Genomic DNA, 25,048 nt, shown 5'->3' on the forward strand with positions numbered 1-25,048 from the left:
TTGTAGACCCACAACTTACATTAAACTTACAAAATTCTTAAGGGGTTGGATAGGCTAGATGCAGGAAGATTGTTCCCGATGTTGGGGAAGTCCAGGACAAGTGGTCACAGCTTAAGGATAGAGGGGAAATCCTTTAAGACCGAGATGAGAAAAACATTTTTCACACAGAGAGTGGTAAATCTCTGGAACTCTCTGCCACAGAAGGTAGTTGAGGCCAGTTCATTGGCTATATTTAAAAGGGAGTTAGATGTGGCCCTTGTGGCTAAAGGGATCAGGTGGCATGGAGAGAAGGCAGGTACGGGATACTGAGTTGGATGATCAGCCATGATCATATTGAATGGCGGTGCCGGCTCGAAGGGCCGAATGGCCTACTCCTGCACCTAATTTCTATGTATCTATGTATCTATGTAGAAACAAGGAACTGCAGATGCCAGTTTACAACAAAAAGGACACAAAGTGCTGCAATAACACAGGCACCATCTCTGTAGAACTTGGGTAAGTGACGCTTGTTTGTGGTGGGGGGGGGGGGGGGGGGAAGGAAAGCGGGGAGAGAGAGGGAGAAAGGACAAAGCATGGCAAGTAGACACAGGTGATGGAGGGGGTGGGGTTAGTTAAGCATATGGTTGAAACAAAGGCCAGATATTAAAGCCGAAGGTGTGAGACAAAATGATTGAGGCATTGCGAATTGTGAAGCCAGAGGAAGGAATATACGGGGATGGGGAGGGGCTAAAGGACAAATAGATGCGCATTTCAATGGCGCACAGGGAAGATAGAGGCAAAAAGGTGGTGGGTGGGGACAGAGTAACGGGGTGTTTGGCGTCAACACAAGGATCTGCGATGGTTAGTTAGGGGTTACCTAAAATTGGAGAATTCAATGTTTATACCGCTAGGTTGTAAATGACCCAAGTGGAATATGAGGTGCTGTTCCTCCAGTTTGGGTGTGGCCTCAGTCTGGCAATGGAGGTGGCCAGGACAGAGAGGTCAGTATGGGAATGGTAATGGGAGTTTAAATGGTTGGCAACCGGGAGACCCAGCAGGTCTTGGCCACTAGTGTAGATCAATTATCTTTGTGGATACAAGGATTGAATATTGAATTTAGCAAAGTTGCAGCATGGTTTGTGAAATGGGTTCAGCTGCAGTAAGGGTTATTCACATTTGCTCTCCAGACCTCAAATGAATAATAGGTTCCCTGGAGTGCCACACTGTTACTCCACACTAAATATTTATATTAATGCATACACTTATTTCTCTCTTCACATCAGTAGACGCTAACAATCCTCCATTATCACTTCCAAATCATCAAGAGAATGAATGCTGACAAGTAATTTCAACCCTTGTTAAACATAGTTATTAGCAACTTTTCAAATTCACTTTTGGGATCTGGGTGATGCTTGCATTTCCAGCATTTCATAGGTTCTTAAATTCCACGAGCAGAATTAGGTCATTGGGGCCAATGAAGTTCACTCTACCTTTCCCTCTCAATCCCATTCTCCTGCCTTCTTTCTCCCCATAACCCCTGACTCGTACTAATCAAGAATCTCTGCCTTAAAAATATCCATTGACCTCCACAGCCATCTATGGCAATGAATTCTACAGATTCACCACCCACTGACTAAATAAATTCCTCCACATCTCCTTTCTGGAGGTATGTTCATTTAATCTGAGGCTAATTATCGTTTGTTCCCCACCTGGCTTTTGGTGAGGGTGGTGGTGAGTGGTGGTGAGTGGTGATGGTGAGTGGTGGTGAGTGGTGGTGAGGGTGGTGGTGAGTGGTGGTGAGTGGTGGTGAGGGTGGTGGTGAGTGGTGGTGGTGAGTGGTGGTGAGGGTGGTGGTGAGTGGTGGTGAGGGTGGTGGTGAGTGGTGGTGAGTGGTGGTGGTGAGGGTGGTGAGTGGTGGTGGTGAGTGGTGGTGGTGAGTGGGGGTGTTGGTGGTGAGGGTGGTGGTGAGTGGTGGTGAGTGGTGGTGAGTGGTGGTGAGGGTGGTGGGAGTGAGTGGTGGTGGTGAGTGGTGGTGAGTGGTGGTGAGGGTGGTGGTGAGTGGTGGTGAGTGGTGGTGGTGAGTGGTGGTGAAGGTGGTGAGGGTGGTGGTGAGTGGTGGTGAGTGGTGGTGAGTGGTGTGTGAGGGTGGTGGTGAGTGGTGGTGAGTGGTGGTGAGTGGTGGTGAACGTGGTGGTGAGGGTGGTGTTGAGGGTGGTGGTGAGTGGTGGTGAGTGGTGGTGAGTGGTGGCGAATGCCTCCTTGAACTACAGTGGTCCTTCAGCTGAGGGTGCTTCACAGTGCTGTTGGGTGGGAAGTCCCAGGATTTAGACCCTTGAAGGACGATATACTTCCAAGTCAGGCTGCCACGTGACTTAGAGGGAATCCAGCAGGAACTGTGTTCCTTGCTTGGCATGCTTGCCAATAGAAATCAAAACTTTAACAATTGCCGAGAGTAGCCCAGGTAAGGAATTGCAGTGTATTTAGTAGATAGGACAGGCTGCGGCCTCTACAAACACAGTGGTAGCAGAGGGAATGAGCGTTTAGGGTAGTGCAGGGGATGGCAACCTGCAGGCTCTTTTAACTTGGATGATGATGACCTTCTCGTGAGTTGCTGTCATTCAGACCAGTCATATTGCTGAGTTATATCTTGTAGATTGGTGGCAAGGATTTGGGTTTAGAAGGTGTGTCACTTGCCACAACAAACCCAGTCTCCCACCTTCCTTGCGCCTACAATGTTTATGTGGCTGATGCCAATGAGGCTCTGGTCCTTGGTGACCACCTGAGCCTTGATGCTGGAGGAATCGGTGGTGGTGGTGGTAATGCCAATGATTGTCGGAAGCTGATGGTTCGACTCTCGCTTGATGGAAATGATCATTGTCTGACAGGCTTGTCACACTAATATTCTTGCTACTTATTGGTTCATGCCTAGATATTGTCCAGGGTTGCAGCACGCAGGTATGCATCACTGCGTTATTGCTGCGGAAATGCAAAAACTGTGCAATAATTTATTGAATGTCCGCACTTCTGACCTGACATGACCTTCCTTGACCAGAGAGGGCTGGGTCTGAGCCTGCGGCCCAGCGCTCAGTCTTTCAGTGGCGCCTGCTTTTGCCGAGGTGAAAGCTGAGGCACTGGCTCCTCACACCATGCCATTGTGGGAGGTGCTAATGGAGTTGGCCACCTCTGCCGGGCTGGAAAGGATGGGCTCCAAGCATTGTGCAAAGCCCTGGGCCAAGTTGGCAGTGACCTCCTCTGTACTGCTTGACAGCGAGCGTGAGATTTCTGGCAGCAGCAGCCTCGATGTCTGCATTATGTTGTGTTCAGCTGCCAACCTGCCACTGTCGGCTGGCTCGCTGACTTTCCCATCAAAGTCCAGCCTGGCACCACAAACTTAAGCCTTACCCTTTGATAAGGGGCAACAAAAGTCAATGCTCCCCCACTCCAGCTCCGGCGTCTCTTACTGTGTGTGGATCGTGCCTCTACGGTATTTACTATGTTTGTGCCTCGTCAGTATCGGAGCTCATAGCTGTGAAGCAAAGTCAAGTAATTATACGTTTTGACCTGCACTGCCCTCTTGGTCTTCCTCAAAGCCGAAGATTAATTGTCTTGCGTAAATTGGCCGTGGTGTGTAAGATAGGACTAGTGTACAGGTAGAGGTGATCGTGGCCGCCACAGACATTGTGGGCCAAAGAACCTGTTTCCACAGTGTATCTCTAATCTAAACTAAACTAAACTAAGTTAGACACAAAATGCTGAAATAACTCAGCGGAACAGGCAGCATCTCCGGATAGAGGGAATGGGTGACATTTCAGTTCGAGACACTTCCTCTGACTTAGTAGATGCACGGTAGCTTAATGCGGTGAAAGGGAACTTTAAACAGTGCAGGTTAACTTTAAGTGATGTGAACAAATAACATTGCACCCAATGTTTTTATGTGAAATGAATGATTGGTTACTACAAACTGCAAAGAGCGATTACATTGAGCAAGCTGGGGGAATTGTTCTGGAACTAGGGTCATGAAACACATTAAGAAGTACCATTTCATTGCTAGTTTCTCCTTCAATCAACCAAATTAAACTGGGACTATCCAAGAAGCTCAGTGTTCTTGGATAGCAGACTGATTCCTGGGATGTCAGGACTTTCATATGAAGAAAGACTGGATAGACTCGGCTTGTACTCGCTAGAATTTAGAAGATTGAGGGGGGATCTTATAGAAACTTACAAAATTCTTAAGGGGTTGGACAGGCAAGATGCAGGAAGATCGTTCCCGATGTTGGGGAAGTCCAGAACAAGGGGTCACAGTTTAAGGATAAGGGGGAAATCTTTTAGGACCGAGATGAGGAAAACATTTTGCATGTGGTGAATCTCTGGAATTCTCTGCCACACAAGGTAGTTGAGGCCAGTTCATTGACTATATTTAAGAGGGAGTTAGATGTGGCCCTTGTGGCTAAAGAGATCAGGGAGAGAAGGCAGGTACAGGATACTGAGTTGGATGATCAGCCATGATCATATTGAATTACGGTGCAGGCTCGAAGGGCCGAATGGCCTACTCCTGCACCTATTTTCTATGTGTCTATGTGTTGCAGATGGTAAATACATTGTCCGGTGACCTGCTGTGAAATGAACTCACATCTGGATCAGATAGCAGTGGGCAACATGGTGGCACAGTGGTAAAGTTGCTGCCTTACAGCGCTTATAACGTCAGAGACCCAGGTTCAATCCCGACTACGGGCGCTGTGTGTACGGAGTTTGTACGTTCTCCCCATGACCGCGTGGGTTTTCTCCGAGATCTTGAGTTTCCTCCCACTCTCCAAAGACGTACTGGTTTGTAGGCAGATTGGCTTGGTGTAAATATGAATTGTCCCCAGTGTGCGTAGGATAGGTTAATGTGCAGGGATCGTTGGTCAGTGCGGACTCGATGGGCCAAAGGGCCTGTTTCCGCTCTGTATCTCTAAACTAAACTAAAGAACCCACATTATGTGAAGAGAATTGAACTTTAGCACTGAATGATGATATTTAACATGTTCTAGGATTTACAATCACCAGAAGGCTGAACTCAAACACGTCGATTAAAAGTTTTCACTAGTTTATGCTGGTTTCACAAAAGCAAGACAAAATTACACAAAAATCACAGAAATGTAAACAAAATGACACCAATCTTACACAATCTGTAACGCTGGTTTAATCTACCTGTGTCAACAAACTGACCTCAGCACAGAATGGTGAGTGCGGACAGCTACTGATGAGTTTGCCTATTTGCTGTGATATTAGTGGGGATTAATATTATACTAAATAGTAGACAATGGGATATTACTTAGTACATTTGTAAAATGGAATTCACAAGTGATAGGAGCAGAATTAGGCCATTCGGCCCATCAAGTCTACCCCATCATTTGATCATTCCTGAAAGTATGCAGCAAAATAGGTGAAGATAACTAACGCATTGTGAAAACCATGCGACAGGGGATTGTCCTTTTTAAAAGTATCAAAGGAGAAATGGAATCTTCTGGCCATGCGAAATTGTAGACAAAAGCAGAACAAAGAGTCATTTTTATTCTAGTAGCATCAGGGGTTCAGGAATGAGAAATCAGGAAGCTTGTACAATGAATGAAGTACATACTGCACACATTCCCGAGGGAAATATATCAGTGTTTAGGAGAAAAACCCAGAAGATAACAACGAATGAATGTATGAGCTACGGAATGGACCCTCACCTTTAGCTAAGTTTCACCTTGTGAATAGTATGTTGTTTGCTTGGATCATGATCAAGGCAATAAGCCAGTACATATATAGCTCACACAAAGTTTTTATTTAAAGCTGCTAGGAATGGAAAACTATTTTTAAACCATTGTAAACGACATCTTTAAAATAAGCACCTCTGCATTTACAATTTATTTCAACAATTCTGTAAGCTGCTGTGTACTTTTCAAGAGTTTCAGTGGTCAAGGTACGGACTTTGTTTTTACTTGAACTCTATGGAAAGTCCTTGAAGCCACGAGCTTCCACTACGAAATGATTGCCGGTTAGATCACAATCCATGCTGTATCTGATACGAAGGTTTGCATTTAATGAAAAGTCATGCTTTGCACTGGCCTCTCAACTTCAACTGTGGTTTCCACAGAATGGGGCAATGTCTGTTTTTCATCTCGAGCTTTGCTGAATAAACATCTCCTGAGCTAGCATGTGATTTGTGTGAAAGCAGGCAGTGAGGAGTTACTGGCTGTCTGCTGCACCCGGGATCGTTTTGTTTAGTTTAGAGATACAGCGCAGAAACAGGCCCTTTGGCCCACCTAGTCCATGCTGGCCGGTGATCCCCGCACTTTTGCACTATCCTACCCATTAGGGACAATTTGTAATTTTTATCCAAACCAAATTAACCTACAGACCTGCAGGTTAATCGAGTGTGGGAGAAAACTGAAGATCTCGGAGAAAACCCACGCAGGTCATGTACTTAAACTCCCTAGAGACAGTACCCATCGAACCCTGGCTCTCTGGCGCTGTAAGATAGCAACTCTACCGCTGCACCATCGTTCTGCCCACATCTCTTTGGTTTGGGCTTAGGGCTGGAGCGCAGAGATACATGGGGACCCCTTGTATGGGCCACATTAAGTTGAGAACAACTAGGAGGCCAAGTCTGTATGGTGGCTTCCTTTCAGCATGTGTTCCAAAAATCACTTCTGCCATATTTTATTTTGCCTGTGGCCTTTGGATCCAAATGCATAGATTTAATAATCCAAGCAATGGAACACTGGCTTCCAACTTGGAGTATGCCAGATTCCTTAAGCATACTGTGTAGAAAGGAACTGCAGATGCTGGTTTATACTGAAGATAGACACAAAGTGCTTGAGTAACTCAGCGGGTCAGTCAACATCTCTGGCGAAAAAGGATGGGTGACGTTTCGGGTCAGGACCCTTCTTCAGACTCGACGTCCCGACCCAAAATATCACCTTCAGCATATTATCAACCTGATGCATCCACTGCGACCACATCATGAGTGACACAGTGGCACAGCGGTAAAGTTGCTGCCTTACAGCGCCAGAGACCTGGGTTCGATCCTGACTACAGGTGCTGTCTGTACAGAGTTTGTACATTCTCCACATGACCGTGTGGGTTTTCTCCAGTAGCTCTGGTTTCCACCCACACTCCAAAGATGTACAGGTTTGTAGGCTAATTGGCTTGGTATAAATGTAAATTGGCCCTAGTGTGTGTAGGATAGTGCTAGTGTATGGAGAACGCTGGCCGGCACAGACTCGGTGGGCTACAGGTCCTGTTTCCACGCGCTGTTTCTCTAAACTAAACTAAACTAAACTAAACTAAACTAAACTAAACTAAACTAAACTAAACTAAACTAAACATCAGGTACTTGGCATGGCAGTGTTCGCTCCTTGTGTTTTTCAGAGAGGTATATTTCACAACTTGACAACTGAGCTTTCCTATTTTGCTCTGAAGCCCCTCTTTACTGAGTTTCAATGTCAATAACCACAGGGACAGTGGCCTTCAGCAACATGTCCTCACAACCAATTGTCAACAGATCAATGCAAGTGATAGTTTGATCAAACCACAAACAAGACTCCTCATCAACAAACATTCTGAAACACAGCAAAGGTCACTTCTCTGTTGCAACATCAGAATGGTTGATCTCTAATAAGAACAATACAATTTGTTCTAATCCAAAGACCATTGCATTTATTTTTACATTTTTCATAATCATTTCATTCTGTTAAAAATTAATTCAGTCAGAAAAGCACAAATTACAGACATTGTCCAGTTTATCCAGATAATGATGTAAAATGGCTTCTGATATTTTGATAATACTGCATCAGACGCAATCAAACTGCAAATACCTCCGCTGAGGGACACATTCGGCAGAAGAGACAGATTCAGGTAGATCTCGCCAGTCTGTCTGGGAATTATGCATTTTGGAGGCAATTTAAATTTGTCTCCTGGTGGTGGAGTTACAGGATTCTTTGCATTGTGAGATTTGGTATTGGGATAAGTATCGCAGCCCTTCCCATTACATGCCAACTGCTGCAGCACATGCACATGCAACCATTGCAATATGTGGTTCTTTGAATCAAACCTGCAGGCCTATTGCACATTTTATCATTCATACACAAATCTGCTGCATCGGTGAGATAGAGAGGATTGCAAGGGAATGAATGGGGGATGGGTCTGATGCATGTGTTTTGAGACCTGGCATCGACTTTATGGGCCAAACAGTCTCCATAGGAAATATCTGAGAAATAGATGAGAAATGCTCTCAATGTAAATCTAGTGGAATAGTGAAACTTTAGATTGCTGACGACAGTCTGTGCAATTTTCTATTATTGTTAAAAGATTTAATCCTGGTCTTTAGAAAACCTTTGCTCTATCTCCACCAAGTGATAAATTAGAAATTGAATCGGAAATTGGGTTTTGCTCATGTTCAATTAATGTAAATTGTGTTATGATCAGATGTTTTCTATTGTGCCAACATCTGAATTGGAAATCTGACTTGGGATTGGTAGGATCATCAACCCCAAGGTAAATTTCTCTGAGGGACAGAATTGATACTGGTTAAAACCAGGATTCAGATTAACATGATCTTATACAGGCAGAGGAAATTATGTAGATCTTCTAATACAATGTTACCAATTCCAATATTTTCATTATAAATGTGGAAACAAGGCAATAATCTCCACATGCTGTGGTGAGTGAACACAATTTAAAAAATAAGTCTTGTCCCGTTGTTGAAAATTATATTAAATGGAAAAAAGCCCCTTGCCAAAGTGTATGGTTTTGACAAATCCACTATATGCCTTTACAATATGGTGTAAATAAAACCACATGGAGTTGTTGATCCCAGGAAATATATAATGGTCTTACATCAATTTGAAAAAGCATTCCCAGAATGTGGACGTAAGTGAAAAGAAGGGTTGGGGAAAAGAAAGGCACGAACGAAGCTTCTTTATTAAAGGACGTTAGTAAATTTCTGCAACAAGTCTGGAAGGCAGATGGTCTTGCATACAGGCAGAGGAGGCCAAAGAGTGGCCGTGTTTCCAGCAATGGGACTACTGCCAAATTGCCCATTCTCTCCTCTCCCATTGTCCCATCTTATGCTGCTAATGGACAGGGTGGCCATGCAGGACAATGGCCACAACTAAGTATCCTCCAAATCCAAATGGCTCACACCAGAAAATCTAAAATATGGCACTTAATCTATAAAACAAAACAGATTACTTTATAACAACAAGAATAAAGATTAAAGCAAGTTGTGAAACGCCATAACATTTGAACTAAGTCCTAGTCAGCATCTCAGTAGTTCCAAGCCTGGGTACTCCGAGTAATACACGCTGTCTGGAAGGCCATATAGATATATGGTAGTGATCTGAACATCACTGAACATCTGGGCATAGTAGCTGGTAATGGATTCCTCTCATATAGATGCTGCTTCACTGAGGAATTCTTACAAAAGCACATAATACATTTTCTAAACATCAGACCCAATTACTAATGTACAAAATAACTGCAGCGAAGAGAATAAGTGAGTATCATCTATGTTATAGTGTTATAGTATATCTTTATTGTCATTTTCCTGAGTACTCACATACACAGAGGAAACAAAAAAACGTTGCTCAACCAGTGTCCATTCACTGTGCAGTAAAAAATAAATAGAAATAAAAATACATATATCATCATGAACAAATTAAACACTCTACTTTCTACTAAACATCAACAGGCGTTCCGATCGGCAGCGGCACAACAGTGGCTCTGCTGCAGTGTATCCAGGTTGGTGGTTGGTGCGCGATAATTTGGCAGGGGGCAAAGTCCGTTTAGCAGTCTTATAGCCTGTGGGAAGAAGCTGAGGAGCATCCTGCTGGTTTTGCAGCTAATGCTCCTGTACCTCTTCCCAGATGGCAGGATGGAGAAAATGTGATGCGATGGGTGGTAGGGGTCTTTGATGATGGAGATGGCTCTGCTGATACATCTCTTCCAGTATATGTCCAGCAGGAAAGGGAGTGGAGCACCAATAATCCTGCTGGCGGTCTTCACAATCCTGTCTAGTTGGTGCCGTTCGTACGCCTTGCAGCTCCCGAACCAGGAAGTGATGCCGTAGGTTAATGTGCTCTCGATTGTCCCCCTTTAAAAAGTTCGTAGGTGTGTAGTGGGGAGACCTGCTTTCCGTAGTCTTCGGAGAGGGTGTAGTCGCTGCTGGGCTCTCTTGACCAGAGCTGTGGTGTTGGTTGTGGACGTCAGGTCATCTGACAGGTGGAGTCCTAGGAACTTCATGCTGCTGACCCTTTCCACATCAGCTCCATCGATGTGCAGAGGTGTATGGTGTTGTTTCCCCGCCCTCCTGAAGTCAACCACCATCTCCTTAGTTTGTCCCACGTTGAGAATGAGGTTGTGGGATTTGCACCATCCTGTGAGCAGTTCCACCTCCATCCTGTATGCCGACTCATCATTGTCACTGATGAGACCCACCACTATTGTGTCATCAGCGAACTTGTTGATGAAGTTGTTGTTGAGTCTAGCAGTACAGTCGTGTGTAAGCAGACTAAACAGCAGGGGGCTTAGGACACAGCCTTGGGGCGAGCCAGTGCTTACGGCTATGGTTTTTGATGTCCTACTGCCCACCTGTCTATGGCGTTAGACTTCTGTTCATGTTAGAGACCATCTGGATGAACACATCAGTTTGGATTTAATATTTTATAAATGAACATTAATTTAATTTCTTGGGATTTAAGAACCATATTCTGCCCAGTCACCGATAATCTCAAATGAAAGGATTAAGGTTTGTTGTTTGCAGAAAGCTAATCAAAAATCTTAAAAGAAGAAGCATGTTGAGGTGCATGGATGGGCACTGGGAACATCCAGTGAAACTTCTACATATAAGTCATTGGCTTTCTCCCCTTGGCTGTTTATGTTAACTATCCCATCTGAACTAGCCCATGACTTGTGATAGTCACACAGTTTCTTCTCTCGGTTCCCTGCGGCTTCTTTTGCCCTTCTCCTAAATATAGTAGAGCAATTATAAATTACAGCATATGGGCTAAGGGGACATGCAGGGTAACATGAACCAGAGCATGAATGCTTTTGCACGTGGCTGACCTCATATCAAATAAACAGAAATCTAATGAGTTACAGACGGCTGTGGAGGACAAATCAGTGAATATTTTTAAGGTAGAGATTGACAGGTCCTTGATTAGCAAGGGTGTCAGGGGTTATGGGAAGGCAGGAGAATGTTGAGAAGGAAAGATAGAACAGCCATGATTGAATGACAGAGTAGGCTTGATGGGCTGAATGGCCTAATTATGCTCATAAAACGTATGAACCTATGTACCTCTGACATACAGGGTTAAATCTTAACCTCAAGAGACTTGTCATAGTTAAAAAATAACCACACATCGACTGTCATCAGGAGATAAATATCACAGAACTTGCTTATTTGCCACATCTATATAATTAAAAGTCTCATCTTGACCACTTCCGGTTTGCATTGTTGTTTGATTTTAGAAAAAATGCTACCCAATATGGCTGTGATTTTCTTGGCCATCTTACTCAGAGTCCTCCTCCGATGATCAGGCCCCGAGGATTTTTCCCATCGATGGAAAAATAAAAGAGTTATTAGTGTTTAAAAAAAAAATTAAGATTCTCTCTCCTGTCAATCACCACAAAGAAGGCCACACCCCTTCTGGGGGGAGGGTCTATAAAACCTGGAAGTCTGGAACGTGGTTCAGTTGCTGCAAGATGGTGAGGTAGAAGCCACGACTCTAAGTCTGAGCTGAGAATCTACACAATACTGAGTGTCTACTGAACTGTGAGTGCCCTTTATGTGCTTTATGTGGTTTTATGTGGTCTGGAAACCAGTCCCCTCGGCCCACAACACCCATACTAGTGCTCCAGAAAGCCCCCCCACTGGCCGGCAATATTGGAATTGGTGGAGAGGTGGAATATTGCGTTGGGGGACCAGCCCTCCCGTGTGAATTTGTATATAAATTTGAAGGTAAAAAACCTTTACAGTAAAGGATTGTACTGAATTTTGGTAAAAGCAATGAATCAAGGCTTAGAAACAACCCTTCTGCTAGTTGATGAAGAATGGCAGTGTGGTGCAGTGTAAGTGGCCGGTGGTGGCACGTTGCACGTTGCAGTCCTCCCTAACTTCCATTATCTGCAGAGGCAACCAAATCCTTTCTCTTTAAGTCAAATTAAGCCATGCGGGCTGGCTGGCTCAACCACGGTGCACGACCAGCGAACCTTCTGACTTGAACCGTTTCTGACTACACATGAAATGCTCACTCTCAGGTGCAGTGGGTGCTCTGAGGACACTGGAACAGCAAGGTGTAGGCAACATGGCACTGGAGTGCAGATTACATGTGGTTTAAATGACACCAATTAATTGTGCATCACCTGCCCTTTTCTGTTGTTATGGGACATCTGATTTAGTCCCACCACCTGCTAATGGATAATGAAAGCCCTTGCAGGAAATCACCACACACGCACACGGACACACAAGTTAAAGACCACCACCTGCTGAAAATCCCTTGCCCATAATATACAACTCCAGATGTTGAAGGGTAATATCCCAGAGACATTGATCAGTAGTTAAGCATATTGGGAATACTTCAGTCATTATTTAATACAATATAAACAGGATTTCAGTAATCTGGCACTTGGTTTCATGGCCAATTGATGGCTCCATGTGATCTATGACAAAGGCATGGATTTAATGTACCTTGGAATTAAATGGATTTTATTTTTAGAAATGTTTTTTAGAAGACCAAATGCTTATTGGTGTACAACTTGATAATCTCTGATAATCTCCATAAAGCAAAGTCTTTATGCTCTTGTGAATTATATGCAATCATTTCCAAAGCTCAGAGTTCATCATTTGTTAGCGATTTTGTAATTGATATAATACTACAAGGTCCCATACAGAATTTAGGAGAGGGACATAATGTTGTGTTCTGGTTGTTAGAGAATGACAGTGCAAAGCCAATTACTCCATTCCTGCGTTTATTTACTTGCTTTTCATTTAAAAAAAAAATTTATGTCATTTGGAAGACATTGTGTAGAAGGGTTTGACCATCTCTCTCCATCCCCCCCCCCCCCCCCCCTCCCCCCCCCCACTCCATCTTTCTGCAAAAGGTTCCCAACCCAAAACATCAAATGCATATTTACCATTGGAGATGCTGCGTAATCCTCCAGCACTTTGTTTTCCACTCATAAAAGGCCAAGGCAGCCAGATGACAATCTCAATAGGAATGCATTGGTTTAAGAAAAAAACTGCTGGGAGAATTCAGTGGGTCGAGCAGCATCTGTGGTGGCTAAAGGGTTGGGGCGACCTTTCGTCTTGAGACCCGGAATCTCAGCGTCAGGAATGAACTGGGTAATGTTTGACATTTGAATGTTTCAGTCCAGTTGAAGGGTCCTGAACTGGTTGGTCAACTGTCTATTTCCCCCTACAGATGCTGCCTGACCCGTTGAGTCTTTTGCTTCAGAATCCAGCGCATGCAGTCTCTTGTGTTTCCAAGAGGCTGTCGAAGTTGTCTCCAGGCCTTGAATTTGTCATCCGGAGCTGGTCACTGTGTCCAACCAGCAAAACAATGCTGGGCAACATAGTCAGAACATCTTGAAACCGAGTTTTTTTCTGCATACTGAGGGCAGCTCCAGAGTAATCTGAGCAGTACATTCGTATGTACAATACAATGGGTCGCACCAAATTCCAGGTGGCATGGTGGAACTTCTTGTATGTAGGTTGCCCTTATGTGTGTGCAAGATACACACTAGAGAGAGGGCCAGGTCGTTGCTGTGAAGACCACTGCAGGCACGGTTTGTATGCAAAGCTGATTAAAGAATGGTCTAGTGCAGAACTGAAGCACTTTGACTGCTGCCCTGTCACTGGGACTGATCTAAACACAGAAAATGCTGGAATCACGTATCAGGTGCTGAGTGCTTCCAAATGCTTTTGTCTTTTTATTTCAGATTTTCAGAATCTGTAGTTTTCAAAGTTCAGTTACTGAGCACTGATCTGCATGTGGCACTAATTGTGCTCTCACAAGAGGGGGCACCAAGGGGATGGAACCCCTTCCAGTTTCGATACATCTTGGTGTTGGCATACGATGCCCACCAAGTGATGTACAGTGTGAAATGCCTGTATTATGGTCACGCCTACACTCTTAGCAAATTTGTGTGCTTGCTCTGCCTGCTACATTGGCAAGACAGAATTGGATGAAATGCATACAGTTCTCTGGGAATAGAGATCATTGCTGATCACTGCAATATAGCCTGCGATGTGTTCTTTGTGATCGGGCATTTAAGAAGCTTTTGGATATACGCATGGATACACAAGGAATGGAGAGATATTGATCACGTGCAGGCAGTGGAGATTCATGTAATCTGGCACTGTGTTCAGCAGGAATATTGTGGGCCAAAAGGCTTGTTTCTATACTCTGGTTTGTTCTATATTACAGATACCTCTAATCCCCCAGCTTGGAGAGTAACCACTCCAACCACTGGTGTGTGCCCCTTGTAGTATGTTTCATGTGGAATGTCCTTCCCAAAGCACAGGTGACTGACTCATGTTCCTCCTCAAGGTTTGAGCTTCACGTTGAGGCATGGGTTGTGCCGAGCACCCTGTCCCTGCTTTCTCTCCTGTCTCATCTGGCTGCTTATCTTGCACGGGTGAATTATCTGATCGTTCTCTCTGCCACACCCTCCTCCCTAATAATACACCTATTTCCAACCAATTATTGGAAAGTCAAAGCCATGAATGGCAACCTTAGACTTCAGCAGTTTTGAACAAGTCTGGAAATCATCCTTCAATCAAAGCAACAGCCAACAGATAGCAGTCAGCAACATACTTGCAGGTGATGGTGACCCATTTAAACTGGACTGAGGGAGTATCTACCTCCTTGTTTCACATTTGATCTCCCGAGGTTGATGTTAGATCATCCCTAACATATGATCTAGCCATAGTATTGAACTCAAACTGAGTGTGGCAGCTTCACTTTCAAGTTGCACGTTGAGTGAAAACAGGTCCAGTCTGCACCAGGCTTCTGAGACGGGAAGTAACACTGAATGCACTCACTTACTTCCCTGTGCAGCTGGTGTGTTTATGGCACAAATAAGCCCATGGACATTGTCCATCGTATTGGAACTAATTCAACACCCAAAGTGGCAAAACAACAGGTGCTGCACTGGTAAATTTTGGGCTGGTATCCATTTTCTTTCTTGGAGAAGCAATACTCAGGTTTATATGCAACACAATTAGAATGCATCACACCAAGTGCAGAACTGAGCCGCTAAATGGACATATATATCTAGTGTAATGTTGCAGAATCATTATCAATCCATTAAGGACCATACATTGCCATAATTTCTACTTAATATGTTCATCCGTTTATGCTGCATTGCACTCAAGAGTGGATGATGCACAGAAGGTGCTTTTTTATAGAGGACATTTATCAGTTGAGCCAGGATATTTAGGCACTAAAAAACTCTGGAATAGGCAGGCAAAAAGGCATTTATTGACAAGAAAAGGCATATTTCCACCACCAAAATATGGTTAGAAATGATAATATAAAGGTATACTACATTAAATGACCAAAGTTGCCTGGTCACACATAATTATGAGCATTATTTTCAAATTATCTGGTGTGAAACTATGCCGTCTGTCAGACAGAATATGCTTCAGTTGTGAAAAACTTCTTTCTACCTCAGCTGCGGTCACTGGTGCATACCCGAAACAAGCTACAGACTCTATATGCGGGGCGCCGCATTGTGGGCAGCCTCTGCCTACAGTCGGTTTGTTTTTCCATCTTTTTTTAATTTTTTGTTAGTTTTAACAGTATGTTTCTTTAGTTTCTCCAGCTTTTCTATGTGGGGGAGGGGGGTAGGGTGAGGAGGAAACCGTATCCCAGTCACTTCCTAGCGAGGATGAGACTATTCACCGAGTCGCGCACTCACCCCCCCCTCCTCACGGCCTACCACCTGGATTGGCACGGCCTTTTCTGCCGGGGACCGGATGAAAGCTTCAGCAGCGGTGGCGCAGCGCTGGATACATTCAGAGCGGGCGATGCCTTCCCTGCATCGCCGTTGAAGCTCCGGACTGCTGGGCCTGTTGCTTCAACATCGTGGAGCTGTGGTTCTTAGAGTTCCCAGTGCGGCCGGCACTGACCAACATAGCGGAGTCCTGCGGCCTTTTGCCGAGGGCCACCAGCGTTGAGTCTCCACCCAGCGCGGCCTGTGGACTTCGGGAGCCGCGGACTCCGGCAGGAGGTGGCCAATTCGGATGTCCAAGCCACTGAGGATGTCCTCCAATCCCGACGTCGGACTTTCATCATCCTTGAACAACTGCACACGTGACGGTGCTTTGAGGAAGATTTTCTTGACATTGTAAACTAGGCGATCGACATTTGGAAACAAGCTACATTTGGAAACAAGCTTCCCTCTGCTGAAGGAAAGCAAGAGAACAAAGATCTACATTCATGTGACACAAAAGCTATGAAAAAATTATTTTACATAGAAAAGGCATCAACTAAAGTCTGGTAACACAGAGCGTTTGTTATTTTTAATTATTAGGCAATAAAATGTACTTTTGACTCAGGTGACTCTGATGATATCTGTTGCTTATTTCGACTTGGATATATAAAGATCAGTAAACATTTAAGAGCCTGCCAACCAATGGACTGAAGAGACTTTCATCCCACCTTCAAAGGTAGAATATAAATTGCAGAGGTAACTGAACATAGAACCAAGCTATTACAGCAACCAGCCTCTGCAAGAGTATTTATATACATGATAGGTGACTCATTCGTGATAATTTTAGTGGGTTTTACGTTGTATAACTTATCTGGTGGGTGTGGAGGTGTTGAGATTTATAACTGATGCGTTTGTGATCGGAAAAATTACTCTCTGGTAATTTGATTGCATATAGCTATCTCCTTCAGTGTTTAACAATTAGGAAATCGGTTTCTTCAAGAGTGAAATACAGAATGGAATATTTCTGAGTTGTTTTACACCACTCTGAAAATATGTCCAAATATATTTTGTCATGAGTAACCATAACGAGGCTGACGTCACACAGGACCATTCTCCATTTGTTCCATTACAGGGGAACGTGGTCCATGTTGTCCCAGGGCTCATCCACTGTTGGGCACTCCCAGGGCAACATGATCTGATCCGATTGCACCAACTTTGAAGTCCTACAATGAGAGTCGATCTACTTGTGTCCATTCTTGGGCTCCCCTTCACTAATATTAAAACAATGTCCCCAACATTGTCCTACCTGCTCCCAGCCCACCCTCCAAACTCCTTAACTCCCTGCTCTGCCATTCTCTTGACTTCACTGCTGGACACTATAATAGATAGGAGACATAGAAACATAGAAACATAGAAATTAGGTGCAGGAGTAGGCCATTCGGCCCTTCGAGCCTGCACCGCCATTCAATATGATCATGGCTGACCATCCAACTCAGTATCCCGTACCTGCCTTCTCTCCATACCCCCTGATCCCCTTAGCCACAAGGGCCACATCTAACTCCCTCTTAAATATAGCGACATATATATAAAGAGACATCATTGCTACTCCATGCTTCAAGCAATAAACAATTGGTATAGCACGGTACTCAGCCCATGAAGTATATTTTAGATGATAAATTCTTTTATAAATTTTGTTAGTATGGATAGGGACATAGTTGCAAAGAACAAGACCTCTCAGCTTGTTGGATTAGGTTTAGGATGGAATATGTGTAGGAAGGAACTGCAGATGCTGGTTTAAACCAAAGACAGACACAAAAAGCTAGACTAACTTAGCGGGACAGGCAGCATCTCTGGAAAGAAGGAATGGGTGATGTCTCGGGTCGAGACTCTTCTTCTGAAGAAGAGTCGCAACCCAAAACGCCTTCCCTTCCTTCTCTCCAGAGATGCTGCCTGTCCCGCTGAGTTACTCCAGCTTTTTGTGTCTATCTTAAGTTAGAATATGTTGAGAATATTAACGTATCATGCTACATTTTGCTTTGAAGCGAATATTACAAACCAAGTGTACAGAGGTACAAGATGTCTTGAAGAGAGTACAATATAGTGTCGCTCTCCTGATAACTGCAACTTAACAAACTCACAAGAAAAAGTATAAGAGTACTCTTCAGAGCAGCACATGGGCAACTATGATGATGAAAATCAGAATCAGAATCAGAATCAGAATCAATTTATTTGTCATTTGGACCCCTGGAGGTCCAAACGAAATGCCGTTTCTGCAGCCATACATAACACACAAATAGACCCCAGACACAACATAATTACATTTAACATAAACATCCATCACATAACTGTGATGGAGGCCAAATAAACTTCTCTCTCCACTGCACTCCCCCCCCCCCCCCCCCCCCCCCCCCCGATGTCAGAGTCAAAGTCATAGCCCCCGGCTGGCGATGGCGATTGTCCCGCGGCCATTAAAGCCACGCCGGGTGGTGCGAGGTCGCACACCGGGTCTTGATGTTGGAGCCCCCGGTGTGCGCTCACAGAGTCCGCAGCCATTCCAGCACTTAGGTCAGAAAATGAATTACAAATTGCTGCATCAGATCTTTGACCTGAAACAATTAACTTTCCACAGAGGCTGCCTCTACTTCCAATTGTTCCCTGCATTTTCTCTTCTGATTTTGGACTTTGAACATCTGTAATTTTTTTCAACTTTTCATTCAAATTGCATAAAACGTTTAAAAATTAATATTACAAATGCAGATTCAATTTAATTACTTAAAGATTCCAAAGGGTTAATCGAGATTTACATCTTATTTTATGATTAAAATATTAAAGATTGTTTGAGTCTCATTGTTTATTAATTGAAAACTATGAATAGTCGACTGGCTCACTGGGGCTGGCTCGAAGGGCCGAATGGCCTCCTCCTGCACCTATTTTCTATGTTTCTATATTTTCTATTTTCTATGACTGGCCAGGGACAATATGTTTCCTGGATTTACTTGCCGTTGAAGGATTATGCAGTCCTGTGTTCTCAAGGCTGGGTCCAAATAGTGAAGAAACATCCCTGCTATCTTTATTAAAGTTAACTGTCCAAGAAGCATTAGAGCCATAAGGTAATAGAAAACTTGGGTTAGTTAAAACCAGGTACTCACATTCTGGTTCAACATGTAAAATCTCTTAAATCTTCCACTTTCAGAATCATATCTCCACGTACCTGACACCCCTATTGTTGCATAAACACCGATGGTAACACCAAATGGAAAACCAATAGAAGAGGTCAGCATATTGCCACTCGCTCCTCTGCTCAGCACTGACTGAGCTATAGAACCGCAACCAAACAACTGCAAAATACAAACAATTCAACAATATGTACAGTTCTTTCAAAAGACACATAACACATTCAACAGCACGTCTTTAATTTGAAATGCTTAACAATAATCACCGGAACATGTTAATGTGAATATGCCTTTGCTACAAATTTTAATGCCGGAATAAGCAATGAGTTCACATCTCAATTGTGCAAGAAAGAAAGACCCTACTTAGGTATAATGCCGATCTCGGGTATTTGCCAGTGAATAGGGCCCGTGTGACCATTTAAAGGCAAACGGAGACATGGTCAGTTTAGAACGGCCCGGAAAACAGATGCTGGAATCTTGAGCAAAACACAAAAGTGCTGGAGGAACTCAGCGGGTCAGGCAACACCCGTGGAGGGAGATGGGCAGAGGGTGTTTCTACAGAAGGGTCCCGTCTCGAACCATCGCATCTCAATTCCCTCCACAGATACTGGAATGGACCAGGGCAAGGAATCCAGGTCGAGAGGTAACGGATAACGGACGCAGTTACATGGAAACGCATCCTCGCCAATACTCACCATTATGGCCATTCACACTAGTGTTTGGGAAGGGATTCACTCGATTATCTGAGCAACTATCACACTAACGGGTTTACATTCGGACAAAACGTTTGGGCACAGTTGGATGTGTTTAAGAAGGAACTACAGATGCTGGAAAATCGAAGGTACACAAAAATGCTGGAGAAACTCAGCGGGTGCAGCAGCATCTATGGAGCGAAGAAAATAGGCAACGTTTCGGGACGAAACGTTGCCTATTTCCTTCGCTCCATAGATGCTGCTGCACCCGCTGAGTTTCTCCAGCATTTTGGGCACAAATGGGGTTTGACTGCTGATGTTCGCAATTCTGACAATTAAATTGGAGCTAAACCTCCTGGATTGTGACAATGAATGAGTCCTGTTGTGTAAAACAAAAACTCACAATTAGAATAAATGTCCCGAGAAATTCGGCGAGCCCTTCTTTGATCCAACTGTTCTTCAGTTTGCATTTATCCACCAAAGACTTCTTCTGGACCAGAGCTTCCATGGCGAGTTGGTGCTGGAGCCGCGATCTGTTTGGTTTCTCAACACAAGGCTCTGAACTTCGTCACTGCGGACTGTGCAGGTCGGTCGGTCTGTCTGTCTGTCTGTCTGTCTGTCTGCCTGTCCGCCGGCTGATAACGGTGCCCCAGCCGCGAATAGCGATCAGATCAACGCGGGGACCATTCGGCCCGCTCTCAGCTTGGCCGCAATCCTCGCCCCCCTCCCCCTTCCATCTTTTTCTCCCCGCATTTCCACAAAAAAAAAACCCCGTCTAACCCGTTCCCCAATAACTCAGAAACGTCGTGACATTGGAGGGACAGAAACGGTTGCACGATTCCTGAAATCAGAGCTCTCTCTCTGTTAATGATTAGCAAAGCACATAGTACAACCATTATGAACCAGCCCGCCAGCTTAGTCAGAGTCCCAGTGGTAGAATAGAGATTCGGCACGGTTTTCAGAGTATGCACCTCGCTAGGTTGAGAACATGTTACAAAGACATTATATTTATTTGGGGAGGAGTGGGTGGGGGTGGATTTGAATGGGGAAAGAAGTTCTGGCGAGTGGGGAAAGCCATCGTGTTGGGGCGTTGTGGAAGGCAGTTATCCCTTGACACAAAATAGACGGCGACTTTATCAAAAGTAAGTTTTGATCACAACTGCAGCAGTTGGTGTGGTTGGCTGACAACATTATTCAGCTGGCTGGTTGGAAGCCACGGATTTCAACGTTACGTTGCAACCAGCTGATTCTCAATCTGTCCCCAAAGTAGCTCATGTCGCCCCGCTGCCTGTCATAGAGACTGTGTAAGGGGCTGTAACTAGGGGTGAACTGTGCAAACCAGTCGCCCGCCCTGGTCAGAAGGAGCCACTGCGAGGAAAGTCTAGGTGAGGAGAAGACTCCCACTGACCACCTTGACATTTCCCAAGTTTCATTCCAAATAAGAATAATCTCATATAATGTTTCAGACTGCGTGTACAAACCGTGACACAGCAGGGAAACCAAGCGTGCAATCCCATTCCAATGTAACATGAATGGCTTGGAGTCTTTGGAAAGTTGGCGGCTGATGTGAGCGTGGACTTTCCACACTCAGACAGTTGCTCCCGTGGAAACCAGGGCCGGGTGGGATCTGTAGTCATGTTGAACTCCTCTTCATTAACTGTCAGAAAACAAATAATGCCTTCTACATGAAGGAATACCAATTTACTTAGAGACTAGATACATCTAGTTTCCCCTTTCCCCTGAACCTCAGTCTGAGGAAGGGTCTCGCCCGGAAACGCCACCTATTCCTTCTCTCCAGAGATGCTGACTGACCCGCTGAGTTACTCCAGCATTGTGTGTCTATCTTCGGTGTAAACCGATATCTGCAGTTCCTTCCTACACGTCTATTTATCTACGGTCTGCATCCATTCAAAGATGAGTCCTTATGGTGAAGATAGACAAAAATAAAAAGCTGGAGTAACTCAGCGGGTCAGACAGCATCTCTGGAGAAAAGGAATAGGTGGCGTTTCGGGTCGAGACTCTTCCTCAGACTGGGTTACTTGTTGCGGCTGCAGCCTGGTGCTGTGTTGGTTGGCGGGGTCACACTTCTATAGGGCATGCCATGGTTTGGTCTGTATCATAAACATGGGTATTTCAATCGGGACAGTCCCAACGTACCATTCATTGTATTGATCACTCATCTTCTCGAAAAGTATCAAATACCTTCTTCTTGGTTCCCTTGATCTTTTCGCTTTCAGAGATGTTAATCATGTCCATAAGATATAGGATCAGATTTAGCCCATTCGGCCCATCTCCGTCATTCAATCATAGCTGATTTATCTTTTCTCTCAACCCCATTCTCCTGTCTTCTCCCCATAACTGCTGACACCCTTACCAATCAAGAATCTGTTCATCTCTGCCTAAAAAATATCCATTGACGTGGCCTCCACAGCCTTCTGCGACAATAAATTCAACAAGATTCAATATCCTCTGGCTAAAGAAATTCCTCTTTATCTCCTTTCTAAAGGTATGTCATTTTATTCTGAGGCTATGGCCTCTGCTCCAAGAGTCTCCGACTAGTAGAAACATCCTCTCCACATCCGCTCTATCCAGCCTTTCACTATTCTTTAAGTTTCAACGAGTTCCCCCCACATCCTTCTAAACCCCAGTGAGCAAAGGGCCCAATGTGATGAAACATTCATCAAAATGTTAACCTAATCCATAGTCCTAAACTAATTCAATTCTACGTTAGATTTTTGTAGTTGAGGCATATTTAAGTTCTCTTCAAGTCTGGTGCCATTTCATGATAATTTCTTGCTGTTGCACCATTGGATATTCCTTGGCAAACCCTCTGTTGGAAAATATATATAGATGAGCAAGAAACGGATCAGGAAAAATCAGACTGATAATGAAATGACTACCCTTCCGTAGCTGCACACTCGCATCTTCAGACAGCGACGAATACACCCCATTCGGCAAATGTTGAGAGAATCTTCCAAATCTTGCCAAGAATAATGTCTGTGCTCACAACAACTTTTGTGTCACCATAACTGTGAGGAAAACTGCTGAGACAAATGTGTGTGGTTCTTGTAGCCAATGTAGTGTTGGTGCCAGTGCAGGATGGATCCAAGGGTACCTCACCTGGTACTGTTTTTGGGGACAACCTCTGAGTTTGGAAGTCTGAGATAGCTGACGCTTACTAGAGGCTTCAAGGAGTGAAATAAGTCCCATGTCATGGGATCAGCACCCTTTTAGTGTGGGCAGCCTGATTTATGTTCCTCTCTGTATAAGGGGCGCATATCGCCATGCACACTCCAATGCTTCAGGATGTACATAATCCTGCATGGAAACAGACCCAAAACATCACCTATCCCTTCGCTCCATAGATGCTGCCTCACCCGCTGAGTTTCACCAGCATTTTTATCTACCATTGATTCACAGATATCAGTGAGGCTTGTAACATACCCAGTTCCACTCCCATCCTGGTTACATGAGGAAACCATCTCCAATCTGGTTCCTTGGGACATCCTGGCAGCAATCAGGATCTCAACTCCACGTTGCTGATATTCATGAAGTTGTCATATGCTCCATGTTCAGCGGCAAAGCTTCAAACTCATTGAACATGGCTCTGCATGTGTAGACCTCCTAACATTGTCACTAATGTACCAGTACGTTTTCTCAAAGTAAAATCGGTCAGACATACTGTAAATCCTACATTTCAACCCCAGTTTAATTAGAAGATTGCAACCACTGTTATGTTAATTGCTGCGTTGGGTCTATAATATATGAAACAAGGCACAAGTAACTCCAGGTTATGTCTGGGTTCCATTCTTGCCAACTGCACACAGGCTGGTTTCTCCTTAAGTCAGAAACATCAATTTTCTTATTGCTCTAGATATGGGTTACTGTGGAATTTCACCGTACCTTAATTGGTACAATACACTGACCATGAAACCATGACCTAGATACACTAGCTATAATGATTTAATTTCAAGGAACAATCACCCTAACATAATTAAACTCATGGAACATATAGCCTGTATCTAATTCATCAATAACATGAAACATTTTATTATTATTACTAGTTTGAGAAATACTTTAAAAAATGTCTGGAAGAATTTGTGCAATTGTGTAAGTTGTTTTTTGTAAATCAGGTTATTCATAACTGAGGGAGTTGTGTACTGCTGTAAATACAGACATTATGTGAACATGTTATTGCAGCAAACACTTAAAAAGAACAATACTAATGTTGTTATTTTTGAGCAAAATTAGCAATAATTTGTTTTAACTGCATTTAGATGCGAACAATGCAATAATGGTCGTCTGAATGACCTACACGTACTGTACTGAATCTGAATCTACATATCTTGATTAAACAACATTTAGATTTAGGGACATAGATCAACATAAAGACCCAATGGTAAATGTAATCGGTCAGCTCCAGAATGTTAATGCAGGTTGTCTGACAATAGACAATGGAATGACGGTTAGACTCTCTGCTACTGAGAATGGTCATTGTCCAACACATACATATCACCATTAAAGCATTTCTTTCACCTCACACCAGACAAGTGTATTTACTAAGTTTTGCTCCGTACACGCACAGATTGCTTATTCGCATGAAGAGTTGTGAATAGAACTACCAATGAACAGATATCAGCAAATATACACACACTAGGAAGTTGTGAGAATTGCTGGAGAGGCTTGGGCCTGGGACCAAGACCACCTGCAGAGATATCCTGAGACTGAGATTATTGCAGTCAGTGGTAAATTCCCCCTAATTCTTGTTGACATCAATTTCACAAGGGTCTCAAAGGCAGCCATTCCCAGCTTTCCACTGGGACTTAGATGCTTGTCCCTGTTTGGAACGGGCTGTATTGCAATCAGAAACCATGATGCTTGTGGAATCCAAGCAAGCGTTGGTGAGCAGGTTATTGTTATAAAAGACATGAATAGCCTTTGTTGACAACACCTTCCAGCATTTGGCTGATAACTGAGGGTAGGTTGATTGGGGGCAGTAATTAGCAGAAGATCGACACAAACTAAAGGAACATGGGGACCCCTGGTATGTGCCACTTCAAGGCAAGAACAACTAGGAGGACAAGTCTGCAGCTTTTCACATCTTCAAGGTGGCTTCCTTTCAGCATGTGTTCCAAAATCACTTCTGTCATATTATTTGTGCCTGAGGCATTTGGATCCAAATGCATAGATTTAATAATCCAAGCAATGGAGCACTGGCTTCCAACTTGGAGTGTGCCAGAT

General features: G+C 44.1%; 1 protein-coding gene across 1 annotated transcript in view; it reads right to left on the reverse strand.

Moving 5' to 3' along the window:
* aqp9b (aquaporin 9b) overlaps window positions 1–20,628 on the reverse strand; it is a 37,366-nt gene extending 16,738 nt beyond the window's left edge. Inside the window, exons 1-2 of the mRNA XM_055661221.1 lie at window positions 20,211–20,628; window positions 19,154–19,280 (exon numbers count right to left, since the gene is read on the reverse strand). Of these exons, the coding sequence (XP_055517196.1) occupies window positions 19,154–19,280; window positions 20,211–20,315 (232 nt within the window). The 5' untranslated portion in view covers window positions 20,316–20,628. The remainder of the gene's footprint in view (window positions 1–19,153; window positions 19,281–20,210) is intronic.
* Between the last annotated feature and the right edge of the window lie 4,420 nt (window positions 20,629–25,048).

The sequence above is a fragment of the Leucoraja erinacea genome, chromosome 33, assembly GCF_028641065.1.
Source record: "Leucoraja erinacea ecotype New England chromosome 33, Leri_hhj_1, whole genome shotgun sequence".
Taxonomy (NCBI): Eukaryota; Metazoa; Chordata; class Chondrichthyes; order Rajiformes; family Rajidae; genus Leucoraja; species Leucoraja erinaceus.